At 53.5% G+C, this 20,435-nt stretch overlaps 1 protein-coding gene across 1 annotated transcript; it reads left to right on the top strand.

The window, feature by feature from the left end:
* Nucleotides 1–497: 497 nt before the first annotated feature.
* Nucleotides 498–14,701, top strand: HTR3A (5-hydroxytryptamine receptor 3A). The gene is made up of 9 exons (XM_047752685.1): nucleotides 498–705; nucleotides 3,209–3,375; nucleotides 4,481–4,525; nucleotides 7,284–7,393; nucleotides 8,785–8,954; nucleotides 11,245–11,405; nucleotides 11,893–12,103; nucleotides 12,207–12,428; nucleotides 13,874–14,701. Exons 1-9 carry the CDS (start codon nucleotides 639–641, stop codon nucleotides 14,170–14,172), a joined length of 1,452 nt encoding a protein of 483 aa, XP_047608641.1. The 5' UTR covers nucleotides 498–638; the 3' UTR covers nucleotides 14,173–14,701.
* The last annotated feature ends 5,734 nt before the right edge of the window (nucleotides 14,702–20,435 follow it).

The raw sequence follows: 20,435 nt of genomic DNA on the forward strand, positions 1-20,435 counted from the left end.
TTAAATAGTATTTATACATTAATAAGACTACTTGAACATTTAAATATGAAAATATAGGCAGACATATGATGACCCCAGGTCTCCTTCCTCTCACTGCAGAGACAACTTGTCACCCGCTTGGCTAGGGGCACCTGTGTCACCTGTGGAATAAGAGGATGGCCCTCCAGCTTCTCCACCCCCACCCCATCCTGCCACAGCCCACAGCTGCTCAAGGACATAAATGAAAGCAGCAGCCAGGAGCACCTCCAGCCCACAGACTGCATCCTTGCTCCAGGGGCTCCTGCAGCCCCCTGTCCCCCAGTTATTCCTTGGGGAACCTGGCCTGGCCACCTGGCTGAATGGGTGGTCTGAGCCCCATGACATCAGCCTGGAGGGCTCCCCTCTCACTGGCTCCCTCCTTTGCCCTCCCACCCTGAAACCTGATCCTGCAGAAGGATTGATTGCAAGAAAACTTGGCAGCTTCCCAGCCCTAGTGGCCCAGGCAGTGTGAGGCTGCAGCCACAGAAGGTGCCGGAGGAGCCAGCTGGGAGAAGCAGGCTGGCTGGGACATCAGGCTGGCAGAGCGTGGGTAGGCTGCTCCTCTGCCGAGCTCACCCTGAAGTCCACTCGGAGGCAGCCAGCACCGCAGGAGTCTCGCCATGCTGCTGTGGGTGAGGCAGGCGCTGCTTGCCTTGCTTCTGCCCATATTCTTGGCACAGGGAGAAGGTAAGGAGACCGTGGGAAAGCACGCAGGACCTGGCTGGCAGCTGTGTGGTAGGAGATGCCCAGTTCCTCCAAAAGTTGAGGGAAGGAGGGTTTTGGCGTGGGTGAGGCTACAGGAGAGCCAGGGATCTTAGCACTTCTGAGCATGAGGGAATTTTAAGGGGTCCAGCTAGAAAGTTAGGGATGTTGAGCTGAGCGCCAAGTGAGCAGGGCTTGCAAAGGGGTTCGAGAAATGCTTAGCCGGGGCTGGCCAGGACAGGGGTTCCTCTCCTCTTTGCCCTGCCCCCAAACCCATCAAATGGCAGCTGTGCATGGAAACTCTGAGCTCATGTGGTCCACCCTTTCTTGTACAAATGGAAATGCTGTGGTCCAGAGAGGGTGAGGAATTCACTCCAGGTCACACAGCACACTAGCAGTAGAGCAGAGACCCGAACTAACAGCATCATCTTTCCCCAGCTTCCCTGCTTTAATTGCACGGGTTCTCCAGGCCTTTGCCTTCGAAAGTTCCCACTCGGGGCCAAACTCCAACACCAAACTTCTCTCTGCATTCCCCCCACCCATCCCTTCTCTCCTCCCTGGACACCGGGTGTTTTCAGCACAAAAGGATGCCTTTCCTTTTGCTGCAGAGAATATTTCTTCCCCACTTGGGCAGCTTTTCTATCCAGAGCTGAGCTGAAGCTCGTTAGGATGTGCTGAATGGGACAGATCTGAGGGGCTTATGGGCATGGTGGTGGTTTTCCTCCCCCTGAGCTGTCATTTGCAGGGCGGGCTGCAGGTTCTGACTGTGGTCAGGGGCGTCCTTGGCTAAGGAGGCACCCTGTCCCTTCCAGCACCGCCCTTTGCTCTGAGGCTTCGGGGACCCAGTCTGGTTCTCTCCAAACTGGTCAGAGTCTGAGATAATAGCATGTGGGCTGTTGCCAGTGCAGGGAAGACACACAGGGACCCGGGTTTGAATCTCAGTTCCTCCCCTTGCCGGGCAGGCTACTCAGCTTTCGGAGCCTTGGGGATCCTTTTCTGTAAAATGGGCTATTGTGACAGCCTCCCCTGTGGGCTCTGCTAAGACCAAAACAAGCAATATGTTCATTGATATTTTTCCAGAAGAGACACTCAGTAAACGCCCTCTCATCTTCCTCTCTCTCTCTGCTCTTCTCCGTCTTCCTGAGGGAAGCTGCAGGTTTCTGAAGGACCAGTGGGTGGGAGGCAGGAAGGGGATCTTCAGGACCCATTTGCTGTGCAGGTTCATGCACGGTAGACAGGATGGGAGAAGAGGCAGCTGGACCCGGGGCCCCTGGCCTGTGAAGGACCTGGTCTCACCCTGCAGCCCTGCATGGCCTGGCAGCCTGTCCCCCGCCCTCCTCCCCACCCTGTCTCTCACCTTGGTATTTCTGGCACCCTTCCAGAAGGGCTTCTGCCGTTTCCCAGAGGGATGACTGAGGCGCCGGTGAACTCCCATAGGACCTAGGGTTGGGGTGTCCCGTCGCTCTTTCATCCTTGCAGGCCTCCTGTTCTGGGAACAGTTTGGTTTCTCTCGCCTCCTCCCCCTGGCCCTCTTCTGAACCCCAGCCCGTGGCCCCGTATTGCTGCCCTAAAAAGGAGCCTTGGGAGTTCCCATCATGGCGCAGTGGTTAATGAATCCAACTAGGAACCATGAGGTTGTGGGTTCGGTCCCTGCCCTTGCTCAGTGGGTTAAGGATCCGGCGTTGCCGTGAGCTGTGGTGTAGGTCGCAGACGCGGCTCGGATCCCGAGTTGCTGTGGCTCTGGCGTAGGCCGGTGGCTACAGCTCCGATTCAACCCCTAGCCTGGGAATCTCCATATGCCGCGGGAGTGGCCCAAGAAATAGCAACAACAACAACAACAACAGACAAAAAGACAAAAGACAAAAAAAAAAAAAAAGGAGGCTTGACAGCCCTCCCCCTTGCTCCCCCCAGGAGTTAGGGTGAGGGGTAGGGATCTTCTGGGGGTGGGCGGGTGTCCCAACAGGAAAAGTCCATTTGCCCTGGATGCCCACCCTCTCTCTCTGTCAGTTGCGGGCTGGGGTCAAGGGCGCCAAGAGCAGCACAGATGCTGCGATCTGGCCTTGGCTGGGCTAACCCTCAGCAGACCATTGGCCTTAGACACCATGCACTTGGGGCCATACTTTCTTGTGGCCTCTGCCTTCTCGTATCACACCCTGGGGTCGATGTCCCTTTAGCTCCCAGAGCCCCACATCCAGGGCCGAACCTCTCTCAGACCTTGGCCTACTTAAGACCTCACCTGTCTTCCACCTGCTCTTAGAGCCCAGCTTCCCTTCCCATGTAAATGGGTGCCTAGGTTGCCCTTAGGAGACAGTACTGCTGGATCTTGGCAGGAATCGCTGCAGACCGAATGCTCTAGTGATGGCAGTGCCTGTCTGTGGGGGCATCTGGGAGTGGTGGGGACCCATCTCTTTTACTAGCTTTGACATCAGGGCCAGAGAACTGGGGCAACTAGGCTCTGCTGTCCGATTTGAACCACTCTCCTTCTCAGTCATGCACAGGAGGGATCCCCAGGCCAGGAACACATCCAGGCCTGCGATGCTGAGGCTGTCCAACCACCTCCTGGCCAATTACAAGAAGGGCGTCCGGCCAGTGCGGGACTGGAGGACGCCGACCACCGTGTCCATTGATGTCATCGTCTACGCCATCCTCAGCGTGGTAAGCGCCTGGCCCCATCACCCGGCTCAGAGGTGGACCTTTTGGGTGGGAGATCATGTGAGACCAAGTCACCCCCGGGCAGCACAGTGGGTGTTCAGGTGCCCCCAGGACCTGTGCTCTGACATCACAGCTTAGGACAGCTGCCTGAGCCAGAAAACTAGGGTCATTTGTGTGGCTGCCTCTCCTGCATCCCAGGAGGTCACAGCCAGCGGGTCACTTACCACTTGGGGTCCCTCACACCCTGTACCCCCTGTGTGTGGCGGTTCACAGCGTCCTGTCATCTGGGCCCCTGCTGTCTTCCTTGTGTCCCTGGTACATGGTGGGGGTCACGAAATCATTGTTGAAGAGTTAATCAGAAATAAGTCAATTATCTATTACTGAACTAGGGTGGGGGGCACTGCCCAGCAGAGGAAGTCCGACATGGGGCAGAGGTAAACAAGGGGGTGACTGCAGAGACGGGGGCGCTATCTTGGGGCAGGGTAGGCGGAACCAATGTCAACATCTCTACTGCAGTTCAGTGTGGCTCTTTCAGGAAGGGAAACTGGGAATTGGATGGAAGGGAGGGAGAGTGATGAATTTTCTACTCTGTGTGGTTTTGTACAGCTTGACTTCATACTAGGGCAGAAGATAGCTATAGATGTGTAGATAAACATATGTATATAGATACAGAGGTGTTTATATGTATATCTATATATACATCTACCCATACATACATAAACATACAGATTACATCGATATGATTTTGTTATATATGGCTTGTATTATCTTCTATTTTATTTTTATATATGTATATGTAAAATATATACAACACAAAGGAAGATATATATATACACACACTTACAGTTGTATACACACACACACACAGCTCTGTGTGCGTATGTACATATACATGTATGATGTCCAAGGAAATCACTGAACTTCTTTCTAGGTGTGTCCTAGTAAAAGATCAGCTTTTCCTGGCTGGCCCCTTTTCTCCGCCCCATTTCCTCCCTCTCACTTCCCAAGCAAACAGGGACACAGCAGTAGCTCCTGTTGGGGCTGGTATCTGCAAGGTGGGCCCCCAGCCCGTAGACCCACCTGTGCCGAGCTCTCGTTCCTTCCACAGGATGAGAAGAACCAGGTCCTGACCACCTACATCTGGTACCGGCAGGTGAGCCGATCAGAACCCACCCACCACCCTGGGAAGACTTCATCTCGGAGGAGTCAGGAATCTCAGAGGCCTTGGGGAGGGGAGGGGAAAGGAGGGATAAGAGGCAAACTCGCGAGATCTGGGGTCTCCTGGCTCTGGCCTCCTCTAGCTTCAGGACTGAGAATGAAGGCAGCTTAAGGACTAGTGGAGGAGAAATCCTTCAACCCCCAGTCTGGCTTCTGAGACTCTTTTTTTCCTTCTTCTTTTTACAACTGCACCCATGGCATATGGAAGTTCCCAGGCTAGGGGTTGAATTGGAGCTGTAGCTGCTGGCCTACACCACAGCCACAGCAACACAGGATCCAAGCTGCATCTGTGACCTACACCACAGCTCATGGCAATGCCAGATCCTAAACCCACTGAGCGAGGCCAGGGATCTAACCGGTATCCTCATGGATACTAGTTGGGTTCTTAACCCCCGAGCCACAATGGGAACTCCTCTGAGGCTTTTTCATAGCATCTTAAACAAGTGCTGGTCCTTCCTCTGTTGATCAAACAAAAACTTGGTGCCAGCAAGCTCAGAAGGCAGCCACTTTACTTTCAAAGCGTTCTAATTGCTATAAAGTTCTTCCTTTTATGAGGCCAAATTGGACAACAACCAAATTGCGTGATTGAAACAAGACAATTCCATCCACTCAGTGTTCCCATCCTCAGCCACGTCCCTACCCTTCCAGCTTCCCATGGGCATCGCCCAGGCACTGGTATGCAGAGGACTCCAAGGTCTTGGCAGCATTTCTGGCTTGGAGCTGGCTGGTGAGGCTGCAGTCCACAGGCTGGTCCTGCTCTGGCAGCCCCTGAGACTCTGGGGGAGATGGCAGAGCAGCAGGGGTCACCAAGGTGGCTGAAGAGAGGGTGACAGAAGGTGGGGACAGGTTCTAGAAGTCAAACTCCAGGGAGGCTCTGGGGACCCACCTGGCCCTGGGGGTCTCTGTTAAATCTCTCCCCGCTCCTCAAGGGTACATCCCACTGCCACCACCAGCTTATGGGGCACAGCGAGGGTGGAGGAAGAAGCCCAATCGCTTCTGATTCCTGACACGCTGCTCCCTTTCTGCCTTAGACAGATCCCTTCATACAGAGCGTGTCTGCCTCAAGGGAGGGAACCCAGCAAGAATAGGCAAGACCGGGGGTTCCCTGGTGGCTCAGTGTGTTAAGGATCCAGTACTGTCACTGCTGTCACTGCTGTGGTGCAAGTTTGATCCTTGGCCCAGGAACTTTCAAATGCTATGGGCATACCCCCCCCGCCAATACACAAAGAAAAAGGAGTGGGCAGCCTAGGGCTCCTTTCCCAAGCATCTGACCTAAGTCCCCCCTGTGGATCTCTAGGGTCACTTGTCTGCCCCAGCAATGAGGGGATGCCAGTCAACTGTGTACCAGCAGCTGCCCTAAGGGACTGGAATTAGAGACACCAAGTAGATGCAGGCCCTGCCCACAGTGAGCTCACAGACCAGTGGAGACCACAGACACGTGAACAAGGTGCACCCTGTGAGGGCACAGAGGAGGCACAAGACCCAGCCTGGGAGGTGGGGGTCATGAGAGTTTCCTGGAGAAGGAAACAGACAGGGTCGGCAGCAGCATAGAGGTTTCAGACAAGGTTGAACTCCACGTGGCTGGCGGGCACTCTCCGCAGAGTGCCAAGGCAAGAAAATGAGGCTAGACAGCTGGGTGGAGGCAGGATTATGAGGCTTTGTGGCCCGTAAGGTTTAACGTTATCCTAATGGCAATGGGGCGCCACGGAAGAATTGTAACCAAGGCATGACATGATGAAATTTACATTTTAGGAGTTCCTGTTGTGGCTCAGCAGGTTAAGAACCCAACACTGTGTCCGCAAGGATGCGGGTTTGATCCATCCCTGGCCCAGATCAGTGGCTTAAGTATCCAGTGCTGCCGCAAGTTGCAGCATAGGTCACAGATACAGCTCAGATCAGACGTTGCTGTGGCTGTGGTGTAGACCTCAGCTGCAGCTCTGATTTGGCCCCTAGTCCGGGAACCTCCATATGCTGCAGGTTCAACCCTAAAAAGCAAAACAAAAAAGAAATTTACATTTTAGATCAGTTATTCTGGCAGGATAATGGAGGAAGCATTGATCAAAATTTAGCAATAACCATCTCTGCCCTATGAGGGGCAGCTGTTCTCCCCACTTACATATGTGCAGATCAAGACTCAAGAAGCTATCTGTGGAGTTCCCACTGTGGCTCAGCGGATTAAGAACCTGACAGAGTATCCATGAGAATGCAGGTTCGATCTCTGTGGTTAAGGAGCTGACGTTGCTGTAAGCTATGGTGTAGGTTGCGGACATGGCTCTGATCCCACATTGCTGTGGCTGTGGTGTAGGCCAGCAGCTATAGCTCCGATTCAACCCCTAGCCTGGGAACTTCCCTTTGCTGCAGGTACAGGCTTAATAAGGGGGGTGGGGGGGAGAGAAGCTGTTTGTCTAAGAGCCCTGAGTTGGTGGCTGACAGATCTACAACATTAGAAGTGACTGAATGCCTTCCTGCAGAGAGGCTGTGTCCATGTTGCGTTCACGTGTAGGGGTGTGTGGGTACAGAGGTGGGGGACTCTTAGGTACCACTCAGTGGTCTGGGTACCACTGATAGCCAGACTCACCTAAGAAAATGCCCACCTGTTGCCTGGGCTCTGAGTGCTGAAGTTGGCCTGAGTTGAGGACAACCGCCTCTGAGACGGACAGGGTTGCCTGTGACTGTTGCTGCTCCTACCCTAGTACTGGACCGATGAGTTTCTCCAGTGGAACCCTGAGGACTTTGACAACATCACCAAGTTGTCCCTCCCCACAGACAGCATCTGGGTCCCGGACATCCTCATCAACGAGTTGTGAGTCCTGTGACCTGGCAGCCAGGGGGCATGGGGACTGGGGAGGGCAGGGGGCGGGTGACAAATCCCTGCTGTTGCATTTGAGATGTCCCCTCAGACCTACGGAGCTATAGGTAAAGTCGGCTTGGGCTCCAATTCCCCTTTGCCTGTCTCCCTCTCCTTTCTTTTCTTTTTTAAAACGCCTCTTTTTCTATGTTGAAACTGCACTTCTCTATCCAAGAGCCCCCTTCCAGGGGAAAGGAGGCCAGCGAATGAATCCACACTGAGTTATAATAGTCTAATGAGGGACAGCTGCGTTTTTAAAACGGGCAGTAATGTTACTGAAAGGAATGACGTGCCAGCGGTGGTTTTCGCTCCTGGTCACGGAGGAGATTTGGGATCGGGAGACACTCAAACTTTTAAGTCACGCGTGTGCCTAACTGGCCACAAATTGCACCCCTAATATGAAGTGGGTGCCCGCAGCCTTTATCCCCAGCAGCCAACATCCCTTCCCCCCAGCCTTCAAGCTCCACTGCCTGGGCTTCTGAATCCAAGGTCTGGGAAGATGGCTGGGGAGATGGGTGGAAGGAGAAGGTGGGGGGCGGGGTCAGTTGCCCCACATCACCCAACTCCGGAGGTGGGGGCACTCACGTTGTTATTCGGGGAGACAGCTGACCCAGAGCCCCACGCCCTGCATAGCTCAGGCTGGAGGGGGTTGAGGAATCCCAGTTCCCAGCTGGATCTCCAGTTTAAACAGTGAAGGAGCCTTGCTCTTGACCTCTCATCTCTCGGCCTGATGCCACAGAAGGCTGCAGGCTCAGAACCCAGCTCCCAGCCACTGTGGTCCCATGGGAGAGCCCAGCCTGGGGTCAGCCCGAGAGAATGGGATGAAATCTTGCAGGACTTTGCTGCCTTGCCCTGATTTCTCGCGATGATTTCTCTAGTTCCTTTTCCTCCCAGAAATGATTGTCCTCATTTCACAGGACTTCTAGGGATGGAGCCCAGGGTTCTGCTCTCCTACCAAGGCTGCCTGTTGCTACCGGGCTGACAATCCAGGGAGCTGAGCATTGCCCAGCCCGGATGGGTGGCAGGTGGGGACAGCTGGGCCTTCTCCTTACAGCACATGGCTTTGAAGTCCATGGACTCCTGGCCTGCCTTTTGCAGCTAGGTTGCCAGGGGAATAAAGGAGAAAAGCCCTTTCCTGCTTGGAATGTGGCCTTGGCAATGGCAGGTAATGATGCTTAAGATAGATAAGAAGCTTGGAAAACTGGAGGCTAGAAAAAGCTGCCAGGTTGTCCTGCTGCCTAGACCCTCCCTGCGTTTCTTTCCCTGCTGAGTTGCTCAGAAACCTTCAGACCCCCAGGCCTTGACCTGCTTCTTGAGCCCCAAAGCGACCCCTCTTCCCTGGCCAGTGTGGACGTGGGGAAGTCTCCCAGTATCCCGTATGTGTATGTCCGGCACCACGGGGAGGTCCAGAACTACAAGCCCCTCCAGGTGGTGACCGCCTGCAGCCTCGACATCTACAACTTCCCCTTCGACGTACAGAACTGCTCGCTGACCTTCACCAGCTGGCTGCACACCAGTGAGTCTGTGGGCTTTGGGAAGTGGGGGCACAGGCTGGGGGCCCCCCTTGGGGATGCCTGCGAGAGGGGCCCACGCTAGGGCATGTGCAGTCTCCCTCCAGCTCACTCACCGCTCATTGGTTAGTCCTGCTGAGCCTCTGTTTCCTCACCCTCCAGAGGGAGGTGCCCTTGTCACCTCCCTCAGTTGTCCTAAGGGTTGAATGAGACAGTGTCAAGTGAGTCAGGGACGACTCTTTCCCAATATCCCAAATAGCATCTGGCACGAATTGTCTTGCAGATTTGCCCCCTTCTCCACCGAAGGCCCCTGCCCCCTATGCCAGGCACCCTCATGTCCTGCCCAGACTGCTGCAGTAGCCTCCTAGCTGGTCCCCACCCCCCATTCATTCTCAAAGCCTCCCTCCACCAATTCACACTCCTCAAAGCAGCCATGGAGACCTTATTAAAATGCAAATCTGATCAGGTCCCTCTATATTTAAAACCCTCAATGGCTTCCCAGAGCTCCTGAGACACAGTCCAAACCTTACCTGGCTGACAGGCCCCTGCAAAGTCTGGCCCCTCCCACGGCCCCCACCCGGGCCTCACCTGGTACAGGTTCCCCAGACCTGCTGCTCACCTTTATGGGCCCCAGAGCCGCTTGTTCTTTCCCTACTCATAGGCCACTTCCTCTCCTAGGGCACCTCACCCATCTCTCCCTCCCCCTTTCCTCTTCCCGTCCCCTGACACCTAGCTTGGCGGACTCCTCTACTCACTGCTGATCACAGCATCCCTATCAGGTCCTCAGGGAAACTCCCTCTCCTTCCCCAGATGAGCATCCCCATTGCCCAGCTTTATAGCCTCCCGTTTCCACCCCACTTCCATTCACTTGTAAGGACTTGTTCAATGTGTACTTCTCCATCGCCAGATAGAAACTTAGAAAGAGCAGTGACATAATTTCTGGCTACTGTTAGATCCTCAGGGCAGTGCCTGGCACAAAGGAGGATGCTCGGTAAACTTTTATGGAGTGGACAAATGCTAGGTGCCCTCTGAGGCCCAAGATCTAGTGAATTGAGCCTTGCTCTCCTGCAAAAAGGCATCCTCCAGTTCTTTTTTTTTTAATGGCCACATCCACGGCATATGGAAATCCACAGGCCAGTGATTAAATTCAAGCCACAGCTACAGCAACGCAGGATGTTTTAACCTATTGCTCCAAGCTGGGGATTGAACCCATGCCCCTGTGGTCAGATTCTTAACCCACTGTGCCACAGTGGGAACTCCAGGCATCCTCCAGTTCTATCCTGACTTTATTGAATAAACTATAAATGACAAAGGTAATATGTAACTCTCTTGAACAAAACCCATGATTAGAGATAATCTTTGACCTTTGACTTCTACTCTCAATCCCAAACTCTTAGCAACAAATTCGCACATCAAGATTTAATTTTTATCAGTGTAAACCTCATGTAATTCTTACAGGATCTGGATTCCTCCAGATCCTTCTCTATTCTTTTCATATATGCACATGTATAACCATCTTTGGAGAGTGCAGGGCTTTATTTTACATAAATGTAATAGATTTCATGCTCTGTTACATACAGGCACCTGAGATCTTTGACTCAACAACAGGTCTTGGACATTTTCCGTAGCGAGTGCAGGTGCTCTTGCTCATGAATTTTGACTGCTGTAGAATAGCTGATGATTTGGATTGCATAATACTTTATGAAGCTTTTTCGTGATAGATGGTCATTTACATCTTTCTCAACATTTTGCTGCAATGGCTAGTCCTGTCCTTCTGCGCACATGTATTTCTGTTTCTCTAGCACACATCCAGCAGTATGACTGCTGCCCTCTAAGTGAGGATTTTGCTTATTTTCCTAAATCACCTTTAAAGACAGGCAGCTCTCTCCAGGCAAAGGTGAAGAAAGCTGATGCTCGTTCATTGCCTAAATGAGAAATTCTAACAGGAAACCCTAGAAGGGTGCTTGAAGATGTGTGTGTGTGTGTGTGTGTGTGTGTGTGTGTGTGTATGAGAGAGAGAGACAGACCAGACAGACAGACAGAGAGGAGGGAGCCTCTGGTTTGCCTGGTTCTTTGCAATTTGCTATGTGTCTCCCAAGACTTCTCCTCCCTCGCTGCAGCCCCGCTGCACAGACAGGTAGAGGGTACGCTATACCTCAGCCCATAGCTGAGGACACTGAGCTGAAGACTGAGAGCTGGGACTTGAGCTGCACCACGTGGGTGCTGGCTCGCCATCACAGGGGCCGGCACCCTCCTGGCCTCGACCCCGGAACTGCTTGGTTTCTCCTCTCTCAGTCCAGGACATTAACATCTCGCTGTTGCGCCTGCCGGAAAATGTGAAGTTCGACAGGAGCGTCTTCATGAACCAGGGCGAGTGGGAGCTCCTGGGGGTGCTGACCCAGTTTCAGGAGTTCAGTATAGAAAGCAGCAGCTCTTACGCAGAGATGAAGTTCTATGTGAGTGGGACAGGCAGCGGATGTGGGTGAAATGGCAAATAAAGCCCCCCCGAGTAGACTTAAGGAGGCATATGGGGGGAGTTCCCTGGTGGCCTAGTAGGTTAAGGGTCTGGTGTTGTCACTTCTTTGGCTTGAGTGGCTGCTACGGCGCACGTTCGATCCCTGGCTGGGGAACTTCCACATGCTGTGGGTGTGGCCAAAAGAAAGGAGGCATTCGGGGAGAACCTCCATAGTACTTTTCCAGGATCACCCTCATTCCCTGGAACCTCAAGGAAATAGATGGGAAAATGCAACTGAATAGTCCCCTGCTTTTCCTGAACAGCCACAAGCCTGGACCCAGAGGCAGAAGATGGGGGTCTGTCCATTTCCTTCTCGGAGCAATCCAGGCTGAAGGCTCCAGGAAGCAAGGGGTCTGGGAAGGGGAGGTGGTTCCTGGGTGCAGGGCCCGCTGTCCCAGGCTCCCCGAGAGCTCCTCTCTCCATCCCAGGTGGTCATCCGCCGGCGGCCCCTATTTTACGCGGTCAGCCTGCTGCTGCCCAGTATCTTCCTCATGGTCATGGACATCGTTGGCTTCTACCTCCCCCCGGACAGTGGGGAGAGGGTCTCCTTCAAGATCACGCTCCTCCTGGGCTACTCGGTCTTCCTGATCATCGTGTCAGACACGCTGCCGGCCACGGCCATCGGCACGCCTCTCATCGGTAAGGCCCGCTCCCAGAGAGCTCAGTGCGGCCAAGGAACCGGGGAACGGTCCTCTCCTACCTGCTGTGTGTCCCCCACTCCCGCCCCGCCCGGGGTGCACAGGTGTCTACTTCGTCGTGTGCATGGCCCTTCTGGTGATCAGCTTGGCCGAGACCATCTTCATCGTGCGGCTGGTGCACAAGCAGGACCTGCAGCAGCCCGTGCCCGCCTGGCTGCGGCACCTGGTCCTCGAGAGGGTCGCCCTGCTCCTCTGCTTAGGGGAGCAGTCGACCTCTCGGAGGCCCCCAGCCACCTCCCAAGCCACCAAGACTGATGACTGCTCAGGTGAGAGAGGGAGCGGGAGAGTCCCACATGGAGGGGCCCGTCTGGCCTGGGTGTGGGGACGAAGTGAAGAGTCCATGGAGAGCGTGCTGGGCCAGGGAGCCCGGCCGGGGCCGGGGAACTGGGTACCATCCTGCACCGAGAGCCCACCATACACTTCAGCCAAAGGCATCAGTCAGACCCTTTTCTCACCTTTGCATCCACTCATCCACCTGGGTGGGACAGAGAGGGGCAGGAATCCCAGAGCTGAGCATGTCGGGAGCTGAGACCTCTGCACTGAGGTGGCCTCTTCAGAGATGGACCCCAAGGTGGGTCAAATGGATGCCCCTCAGGCATTTTATGGCACAACTAGCTTCACATGCTTCACGCCACCACCGGCATCCTGGAATCATTACAATTGGCCAAAGACCAGGCCCTTTGGAATTTCAAACCCCTACGAGGCACTGAGGGACACAAAAGTCCTCTTGCCCCTGAGGAACATGTCATCATTGTTGTTGGTGATGGTTGGTTTGCTGGTTTATGTCTGGAGTGCTTTACCAGGTGTGTGCAAAGCATTTGCTGTGCATTCTCACAAGTGATTCTCATGGCTACCCAATAGGATTCTCAGTCTCAGTTTCAAACGAGCCAACAGAAGTGTAGAGAAGCCAAAGAGCTTGCCCCGTGTCACAGAGCCAGGACCTGGTGAAACCAACTTAAACCCAGGCCCATCTGATGCTAAGCTGGTATTTTAAACCCTCTACCTTCTCCCTCCTGGCTAGGGCCAGGCCTTTTACAGATGTTTGTTTGATCTAACACCATCTCATCACAAGCCAGTGAGCTCATGCATCGGCCTAATACTTAATTCCTCTGCTCACCTAGTGAAGGTAGTGATCTGAGGGTGTATTTTCTGCTCCAGAAGGACTCAAAGTCATGGAGAGGAAGGCAGTGAGGCAACATGACGTGGTGGACGGAGCAGTGGGTTTGGAGTCCAGATGCAGAGGCCTGGGTGGCCTCGCCATTAAATGATGCTCCAGCTGTGTCGTCACTTAGCCTCTCTGAGCTCTAGCATCTTTATATGAAGATACTAATCGATCTGCCTCTGCCTCTCCCTCTTCCCCTGCCTCTCGCTGGGGCTGCTGGGAGGCTCAAGTGAAATAATGGCTATCCAATTGCTGGGGAAAGCCCATGGGTTAAGAAAAACACATGGGAAGGATCAACATCAAATTCATGATCTTGGGAAGAGACGAAGGCTGAGGCTAAGGAGGGCATACGGGGATCTTCCACTCTGTTGGCTTTCTTCAGTTGCTTAAGTTGAACGGCGGGTCCCCACGCACAGAAGTTATTCTCTATACTCTTCCGGTCTGAAATTCTACATCATGAAAATGTCTGAGGCCACAGAAACATGAGGGTCTGTGTTCAGGCAATCCTGCTGGGCCTCCCTCTTTGCCAGTGTTCTGCTCTTCTTCCAGACGTGGGAAACCACTGCAGCCATGTGGGGGGACCCCGAGACTTGGAGAAGACCCCCAGGGGAAGAGGCAGCCCTCCCCCGCCGCCGCGGGAGGCCTCCCTGGCAGTGCGCGGGCTGCTGCAGGAGCTGACCTCCATCCGGCACTTCCTGGAAAAGCGGGAGGAGAGCCGAGAGGTGGCCCGGGACTGGCTGCGTGTGGGCTCCGTGCTGGACAGGCTGCTCTTCCGAATCTACCTGCTGGCCGTGCTGGCCTACAGCGTCACCCTGGTCACTCTCTGGTCCATCTGGCAGTATTCCTGAGCGGGTACAGTCCAGTCAGGGGCGGGTAATGATGCTGGTTAGGAGGGGATGGGGGCATTTTAGGGCCCAGGGGAAATTTCCCCATCCCAGGGGATGCCAGGGGCGTTCTCAAGACGCGTGTACAGTTCCACGCTTGTTCCCCGTGCCAATGTATCTCAGCACCCCCAATCCAAGGCCTTAACTCTTCTCCTCCTAATTTGGTATTTAGGACCCTAACACCCTCCTCCGCTCCCCTCTCTGCCCATTATAGCTTTAAAATTTGCTATCTTAGATCACGATAAACCCATGCATGCCCTGATGTCACTCTAAGCATCAAGCCTCAGTTTCCCCAGCGGCACTTTCTTGAAATGGCACTCTAGAATTCTGCTCCCTCCCCCAGCCTTGCTTTTAGATGGAAGGTAAACCGGCTCTCTAGCACGTGTACCTGATAACTCTGCATTAGGTTTATCCAATTCTATTGTCTCCCTGTTCACTTCACCTATGGCCACTTCCCTAAATGCCCATCACATGGGGTGGGGCGGGGGGAGTAATAAAATGCAGCGAAGCCCTAATCTCTCTTCTTGACCATTTGCCAGAAGCTGGGTGGGTAGAAGATGAGGTTTAAAGTTCCTGGTGGAAATGAGGTTTGGGAATGATCTATAGCTTCAGATGTTTGGTGCTTTCTGTCCCAAGGAATTAAGAGGGCACCAAGCAGTGGCTGTACTGAAGAAGAAACACTAGGAGGTGGGATTCAAGGTGTGAGGGTCAGGAGCCTGAACATCTAGCAGTGGAGTGGTGGAGAGTGGGGGTGCACGGTTCTGTGAGCCCCTGGAAGGATCCTATTAGCATCCTGGGCTCCGTGTCTCTTGGAGAAGCTGGGAGCCAGCTTTCTCCCTGCAAGAACATCAGCACCACGGCCAGCACCAGCTGGTTTGGTGTTTGAAAGCTGAATGCTAAGCCTTGAGTTGATCACTTTCGGGAATTCTCAGCAGCCAGCCCATGGCACATCCACCAGAAGGCAGGACCATGCTGGCGGGGGGCGGGGGGGGGCAGCGTCTGGGGCATGGTCTTTGATCTTACCTCTCATATCCTGGCCCCTCTCCCACACATCAAGGTTTAAGACATGCTAAGGAGCATCCCAAACTCTATCATTCCAACCACCAAACAAGCATTCAGAAGAAAGGAATGCCAAAACCCACCAAGAATAATGGCTTAGTGGCTGCCATCCTTGCCTGAGGCCTTCTCTGGTTCTCTCCTTCTCGTTCCAGCCTCATCCCTCTCTGTCTTGGGCTGCCTGTCTCTCAGGGATTGGAATCTGCCAGGCTAAAAGAAAAGGACCCATAAAATACCTAGGATGAGTTGTTCCAGGATGGCCAGCTAGAAGGATTCAGTTTGGAACACCTGAACCCATACCTTCCTTTGACCCCAAACTCCGCAGCTCTAGTTTGTTGACCATCCAAGGAGGGTGGACGGAGGGCAGAACCTTGGGCCCTGGAGAGTTTTATATCTGAAAAGCCTAGAGGCAGAGGAAGCTTCTCTGAGCTTCTTCTTACCCTCAGCTTCCCCAGCATGCAGCAAGAGCTTATTAAATATTGTCTAACACTGCTGGCTTCAACTCACACATATGTGCTTTTGATATTGGCAAGGACTTTGCATTGTTTTGTTGACAGATAGGTGTCAGGGTTTCCAGAAAAAAGCAGGAGACTGTGGGGTTAGAGACTGGCCTCACTCCCAATTGTTGTCTCCTGCTGAGCAGAGACTGGGCTAAAGAGGAGTGTTTATCCTGACTCCTTCAGGATGGTCCTGGCAGCCCATACCTGGAAGCCTGGTCTTGGGATCAAAGCCATCCCACTTGACTTGGACTTGCTGGTCCAGTCATGGTGCTGGACGGTTCTCATGTCTCAGGCCAGAGAGACAGAGCAGGTGGGACAGCTGGCACTGTTGATGCACCGCTGATCAGTAAGTGAGTGGGTGGCTATTGACAAAGTGTCCAACCAGAGAGCTAGTAAGACACTAATCAACCTATTGATTCCCTATCTCCCCCTCCCGACTCTTCACCCACAATCAATGGGGCAACAGAGCCCTGCTTCGAGGTAGCCAATTAACCACCTTGAAAATGAGCCGCCACGCGTAACATATTCTGCTCCACTAGCCACAGCCAATCAGCTCATCAATCCAGTATCCACTGCCCAGGGATGGGAAACTGAGGCCTAGAGCCAGAGAATCCCCTAGTGTACCAACTCTTGTCCATCAGTATTGATCCTGGTCTCCTCCCGAGGAGGCCCTTACCCTGTCTGGGTGATGAGAACACCCAGAATCTCCCACCCACCCGTTCCATCTCCTAGAACTTGCTTGCTTCCTTCCTCCTGTCATTTCACCTCCTTCCCTCTCCTTGTGTCCTAAGCAGAGAGAGAAAACCAGAATCCACCCAGGTCTTTAAAAGGGCTCTGAGAAGCATCCTGGTTCTCGATATCTCATTGCCACGCCTCTCCCACAGCATTCTCCTTTCATCTGCAAAGAGGCCCAGTTCTCACCTCTTTCCCATCCACACTGCTTTCCAAATCTGTCATTTCTACTCAAAAGATTCCCTTCAAAGTCTCAAACGTGCCCAGCCTGGAACCCCCAGCCCTCCATGATGTTCCAAGCTGCAGGGCCCACTACTGCCACCCAGAGAGTCCACTTCTCCTGGGCGAAGGCCATCTGTGCTCAGTGACCACAGGGCCCCTTGCAGGAGTGGACTTTCTGGGGTTCTCGGGAGAGTCCAGGGAGAGTAGCTGAGCTCAGAGTGAGGGTATGGGCTTGGGGCGATGTCCCAGAGAAAATCGGAGGAGATGTTGCCTGGAGCGGGGAGGGGAAGGGCCAGGGCGCCCGCAGAGAGGTGTGGTTCAGCAGTCCCCAGCCAGATGCTCCTCCCTCCCTCCCTCCCTGCCCCCCACCCCAGCCTCGGAATCAATACGTTTTGAATCTAATCTAATAACAGAGATTTAACGAGGGGATAATGCTTGTGGAGCGGCCAGGCGCTTTGTCTCTCCTTTCAAGCGGCAGCTGGGGCCCATTATCCGGGGACAATGCCCCATGCTAATCACTCCCTCTCTCCTCCGAGCGTCTGGGGAGGGCGGTGGGCGAGAGAGGGCAGCCCCTCCCCTGATTGGAGGGGAGTGGAAGGGCGGAAGAGGGGGGAAGAAGTCGAGAAGGGTCTGGCCATGGGCCCCTCACCATTGTCTTGACCTGACACCAACTCAATGGCCTTCTCCCTGGGCCGCACTGTCCGCGGTCCTCCGGGAGCGGTCAGGGTCGGGAGACCGAACAGCGCACGCAAACAGCACATAATTACCTATCAGCTGCAGAACCAGTGGCTGGGAGCCGAGTGCGTTTTGTTGGTTTGGTTTTTTTTCCTTCGTCTTCTTTCCTCTGACTTGGTCCTCTATAATTTAAGCTCTCCCATGAAGGCTTGTGATTGGTCAGCCCTGACTGTCATGGTTAGAGAATTAAAGCCTGGTTTTAGAGACCAAGAATACCCCTCTCTGAAGCAGACGCCTGCTCTTCTTTCTCTCCCATCTAGGACCTTATATCTGGGCTTGACCTGCTGGAGGAGGGTTGGAGGTTAGGCTGCAGGAAGAACTTCCTGATAGCCCTATTCCTGATGCAAATTAGATTGGGAGTCTGAAAGTGGAAGAATGGAATCTCATTTCCTAGAAACCTTTAAAGAAATACCTTTATCTAGGTTGGGAAGGGACAGACGGGGGAGAAGATCCGTCTCAATTTCCACCCTCAAAGCTCGAGTTGGGAGGGAGCCAGAGCTAGGACACCAGAAGCATGGCCACCTTTTAAAGCACATTTATTGGGTACAAGATGGAAACACTGGAGTTCCCGTCGTGGCGCGGTGGTTAACGAATCCGACTAGGAACCATGAGGTTGCGGGTTCGGTCCCTGCCCTTGCTCAGTGGGTTGACGATCCGGCGTTGCCGTGAGCTGTGGTGTAGGTTGCAGACGCGGCTCGGATCCAGCGTTGCTGTGGCTCTGGTGTAGGCTGGTGGCTGCAGCTCCAATTCAACCCCTAGCCTGGGAACCTCCATATGCCGCGGGAGTGGCCCAAGAAATAGCAAAACAAAACAAAACAAAAAAAAAGATGGAAACACTGTGTGGAGCGGGCTTTGTCAAATTTCACATGCTAGCTGTGAAATCTCGGACAAGCACTTAACTCCTCTGTGCCTCAATCTTCTCATCTCAAAAATGGGACTCATTTAATACCTGTCACAGGTGCTGTGGGGCACCACGCTCCCAGTAGGGGGCCAAAGCCCGGGGAAGTTCTGAGGCTGGAGTGGAGGGAGGTCTAGTGGCATATGGGCCCTTCCTGGGTCTGCTCACATCATATTCTGAATGTGGGAGAACTTCTCCCATTCCTTGTGTCCCCAGTTCAGAGATGGGCTGGGTGAAGTGAGCTGTCACTCACCATAAGCCAAGCGGGGGCTGAAGTTCCTGTCCTCACCACGCCGAATTCAGATCTCTTTGTCCTACACCTTCCTGCCCCATTTCCTCCTATTATTACCCCTCTGCCTCTCCCTTGCACAGTCCCAGGCTCATCTGTACAACATTCGTCCCTAAAACTGCAGCTTTGAGTTCCTGCTCTGGGAAAGTGTATGGATACTGTGCACAAGTTAGGTGGATTATCCTGATCCTGATTGGGTCTCTGTTCAATTTCACCCCCTGTGTCCCCGTCTGCAAAGAGAACTAAATTCTCGGACATATCATGAGTATGACATCTAGGAAATGGCAGCCTAGGATTCACTTCCATGTGCCCAGGCAAACCCTCAGCTCAAGACTCAGAAAGAGGTACCATCCTAAAGGTGCAGAACGAGGTGTCCAAACTTTGGTCAAGGGCAGCCACAAGCCTGTTCTTCTAAGTTCTGTCCACAAGGTGGCAGCAAAGTCCAGAAGTTCTATGGAGGGGATTATGGAACACATTTGGTCCCCTCCTCCCCCCTTTAACATGTCCCCATCCCTCCCCAGAAACCTCTGACTGTTTTTTCAAGACCAGCCTCTTCTTTCTGGCCAGCACTAAGGATCCTGTTTCAAAGTGTTTGATGCCCTGGTCTGATGCTGTGGGCAGAGGCTTGTGCCTGTGCTGATCCCTAAGCAACTGCCCTCTTGTCTCTTCGCTCAGGCCTGGGCCCCACAATTTCTTTATTTTCTTCTTTCTGCTTATGTGATGAAGATACCAATGCCTGGAGTTCCCGTTGTGGTGCAGCGGAAAGGAATCCGACTAGGAACCATGAGGTTGTGGGTTCAATCCCTGACCTCGCTCAGTGGGTTAAGGATCCAGCGTTGTCATGAGCTGTGGTGTAGGTCGCAGACACGACTCGGATCTGATGCTGCTGTGGCTCTGGTGTAGGCGGGCAGCTGTAGCTCCGATATCGACCCCTAGCCTGGGAACCTCCATATGCCGCAGGTGCAGCCCTAAAAAGACCAAAAAAAAAAAAGAAGAAAGAAAGATACCAATGCCTGATGGTGAAGAAGCTGTTTTATCCAAAACCTATACAAATACAGGTCCATGGCTTCCTCTTCTGCCCACATCGCTAGGGCCTGAACTTGAGCCCATCCCACACTGGCTCTGAGATGGTCCTCAAGGGTCCTAGGAAAAGAAGAGTAAGAATAAGGTGCTGCCCTGAGCAGAAGCCGGGGGCAGTGGGGGTGAGTGGTTAGATCAGGAAGGGGGGACGTTGGGAGACACTCATCCAGTGACTCTGGGCTAAGGACTGAAGACACGATGTGGGTTCTAAACAGGGTTAATGACATGATATCTTTCCCCTTCCCAGGGCCACACCCCTAACGTTGCTGTTGCCACATGCTGGCTGTGCATCTCGGTTTTCCGAGGCGGCTGTACCAAATTACCACTGTAAAAGCACAAATGGGGAGTTCTCATTGTGGCTCAGCTGAAATCAATCTGACTAGTATCCATGAGGACACAGGTTCCATCCCTGGCCTCGCTCATTGGGTTAAGCCTCTGGCATTGCCGAGAGCTGTGGTGTAGGTCACAGACACGGCTGGGATCTGGCGTTGCTGTGGCTGTGGCGTAGGCCAGCAGCAGTAGTTCCGATTAGACCCCTAGCCTGGGAACCTCCATGTGGCCTCGGGTGCAGCCCCCCCCCAAAATAAAATAAATAAAAACACAAATGGATCCTAAGTCAGCAGTCCAAAGTGGATTAGCAGGGCTGTGTCCTTTCTGGAAGCTCTAGGGGAGAATCTATTTCTTGCCCTTTCTAGATTCTAGAGGCCACTTGTAC

Source organism: Phacochoerus africanus, chromosome 11, assembly GCF_016906955.1.
Source record: "Phacochoerus africanus isolate WHEZ1 chromosome 11, ROS_Pafr_v1, whole genome shotgun sequence".
NCBI classification, from domain to species: domain Eukaryota; kingdom Metazoa; phylum Chordata; class Mammalia; order Artiodactyla; family Suidae; genus Phacochoerus; species Phacochoerus africanus.

What these genes read in the sequence shown, in the direction of transcription:
- HTR3A (XM_047752685.1), top strand. Translation starts at nt 639, where the DNA reads ATGCTGCTGTGGGTGAGGCAGGCGCTGCTTGCCTTGCTTCTGCCCATA. An exon ending in TCTACGCCATCCTCAGCGTG is followed by an intron (nt 3,376 to 4,480) that starts GTAAGCGCCTGG and finishes TTCCTTCCACAG; the next exon opens with GATGAGAAGAACCAGGTCCT. An exon ending in ACGCAGAGATGAAGTTCTAT is followed by an intron (nt 11,406 to 11,892) that starts GTGAGTGGGACA and finishes TCTCCATCCCAG; the next exon opens with GTGGTCATCCGCCGGCGGCC.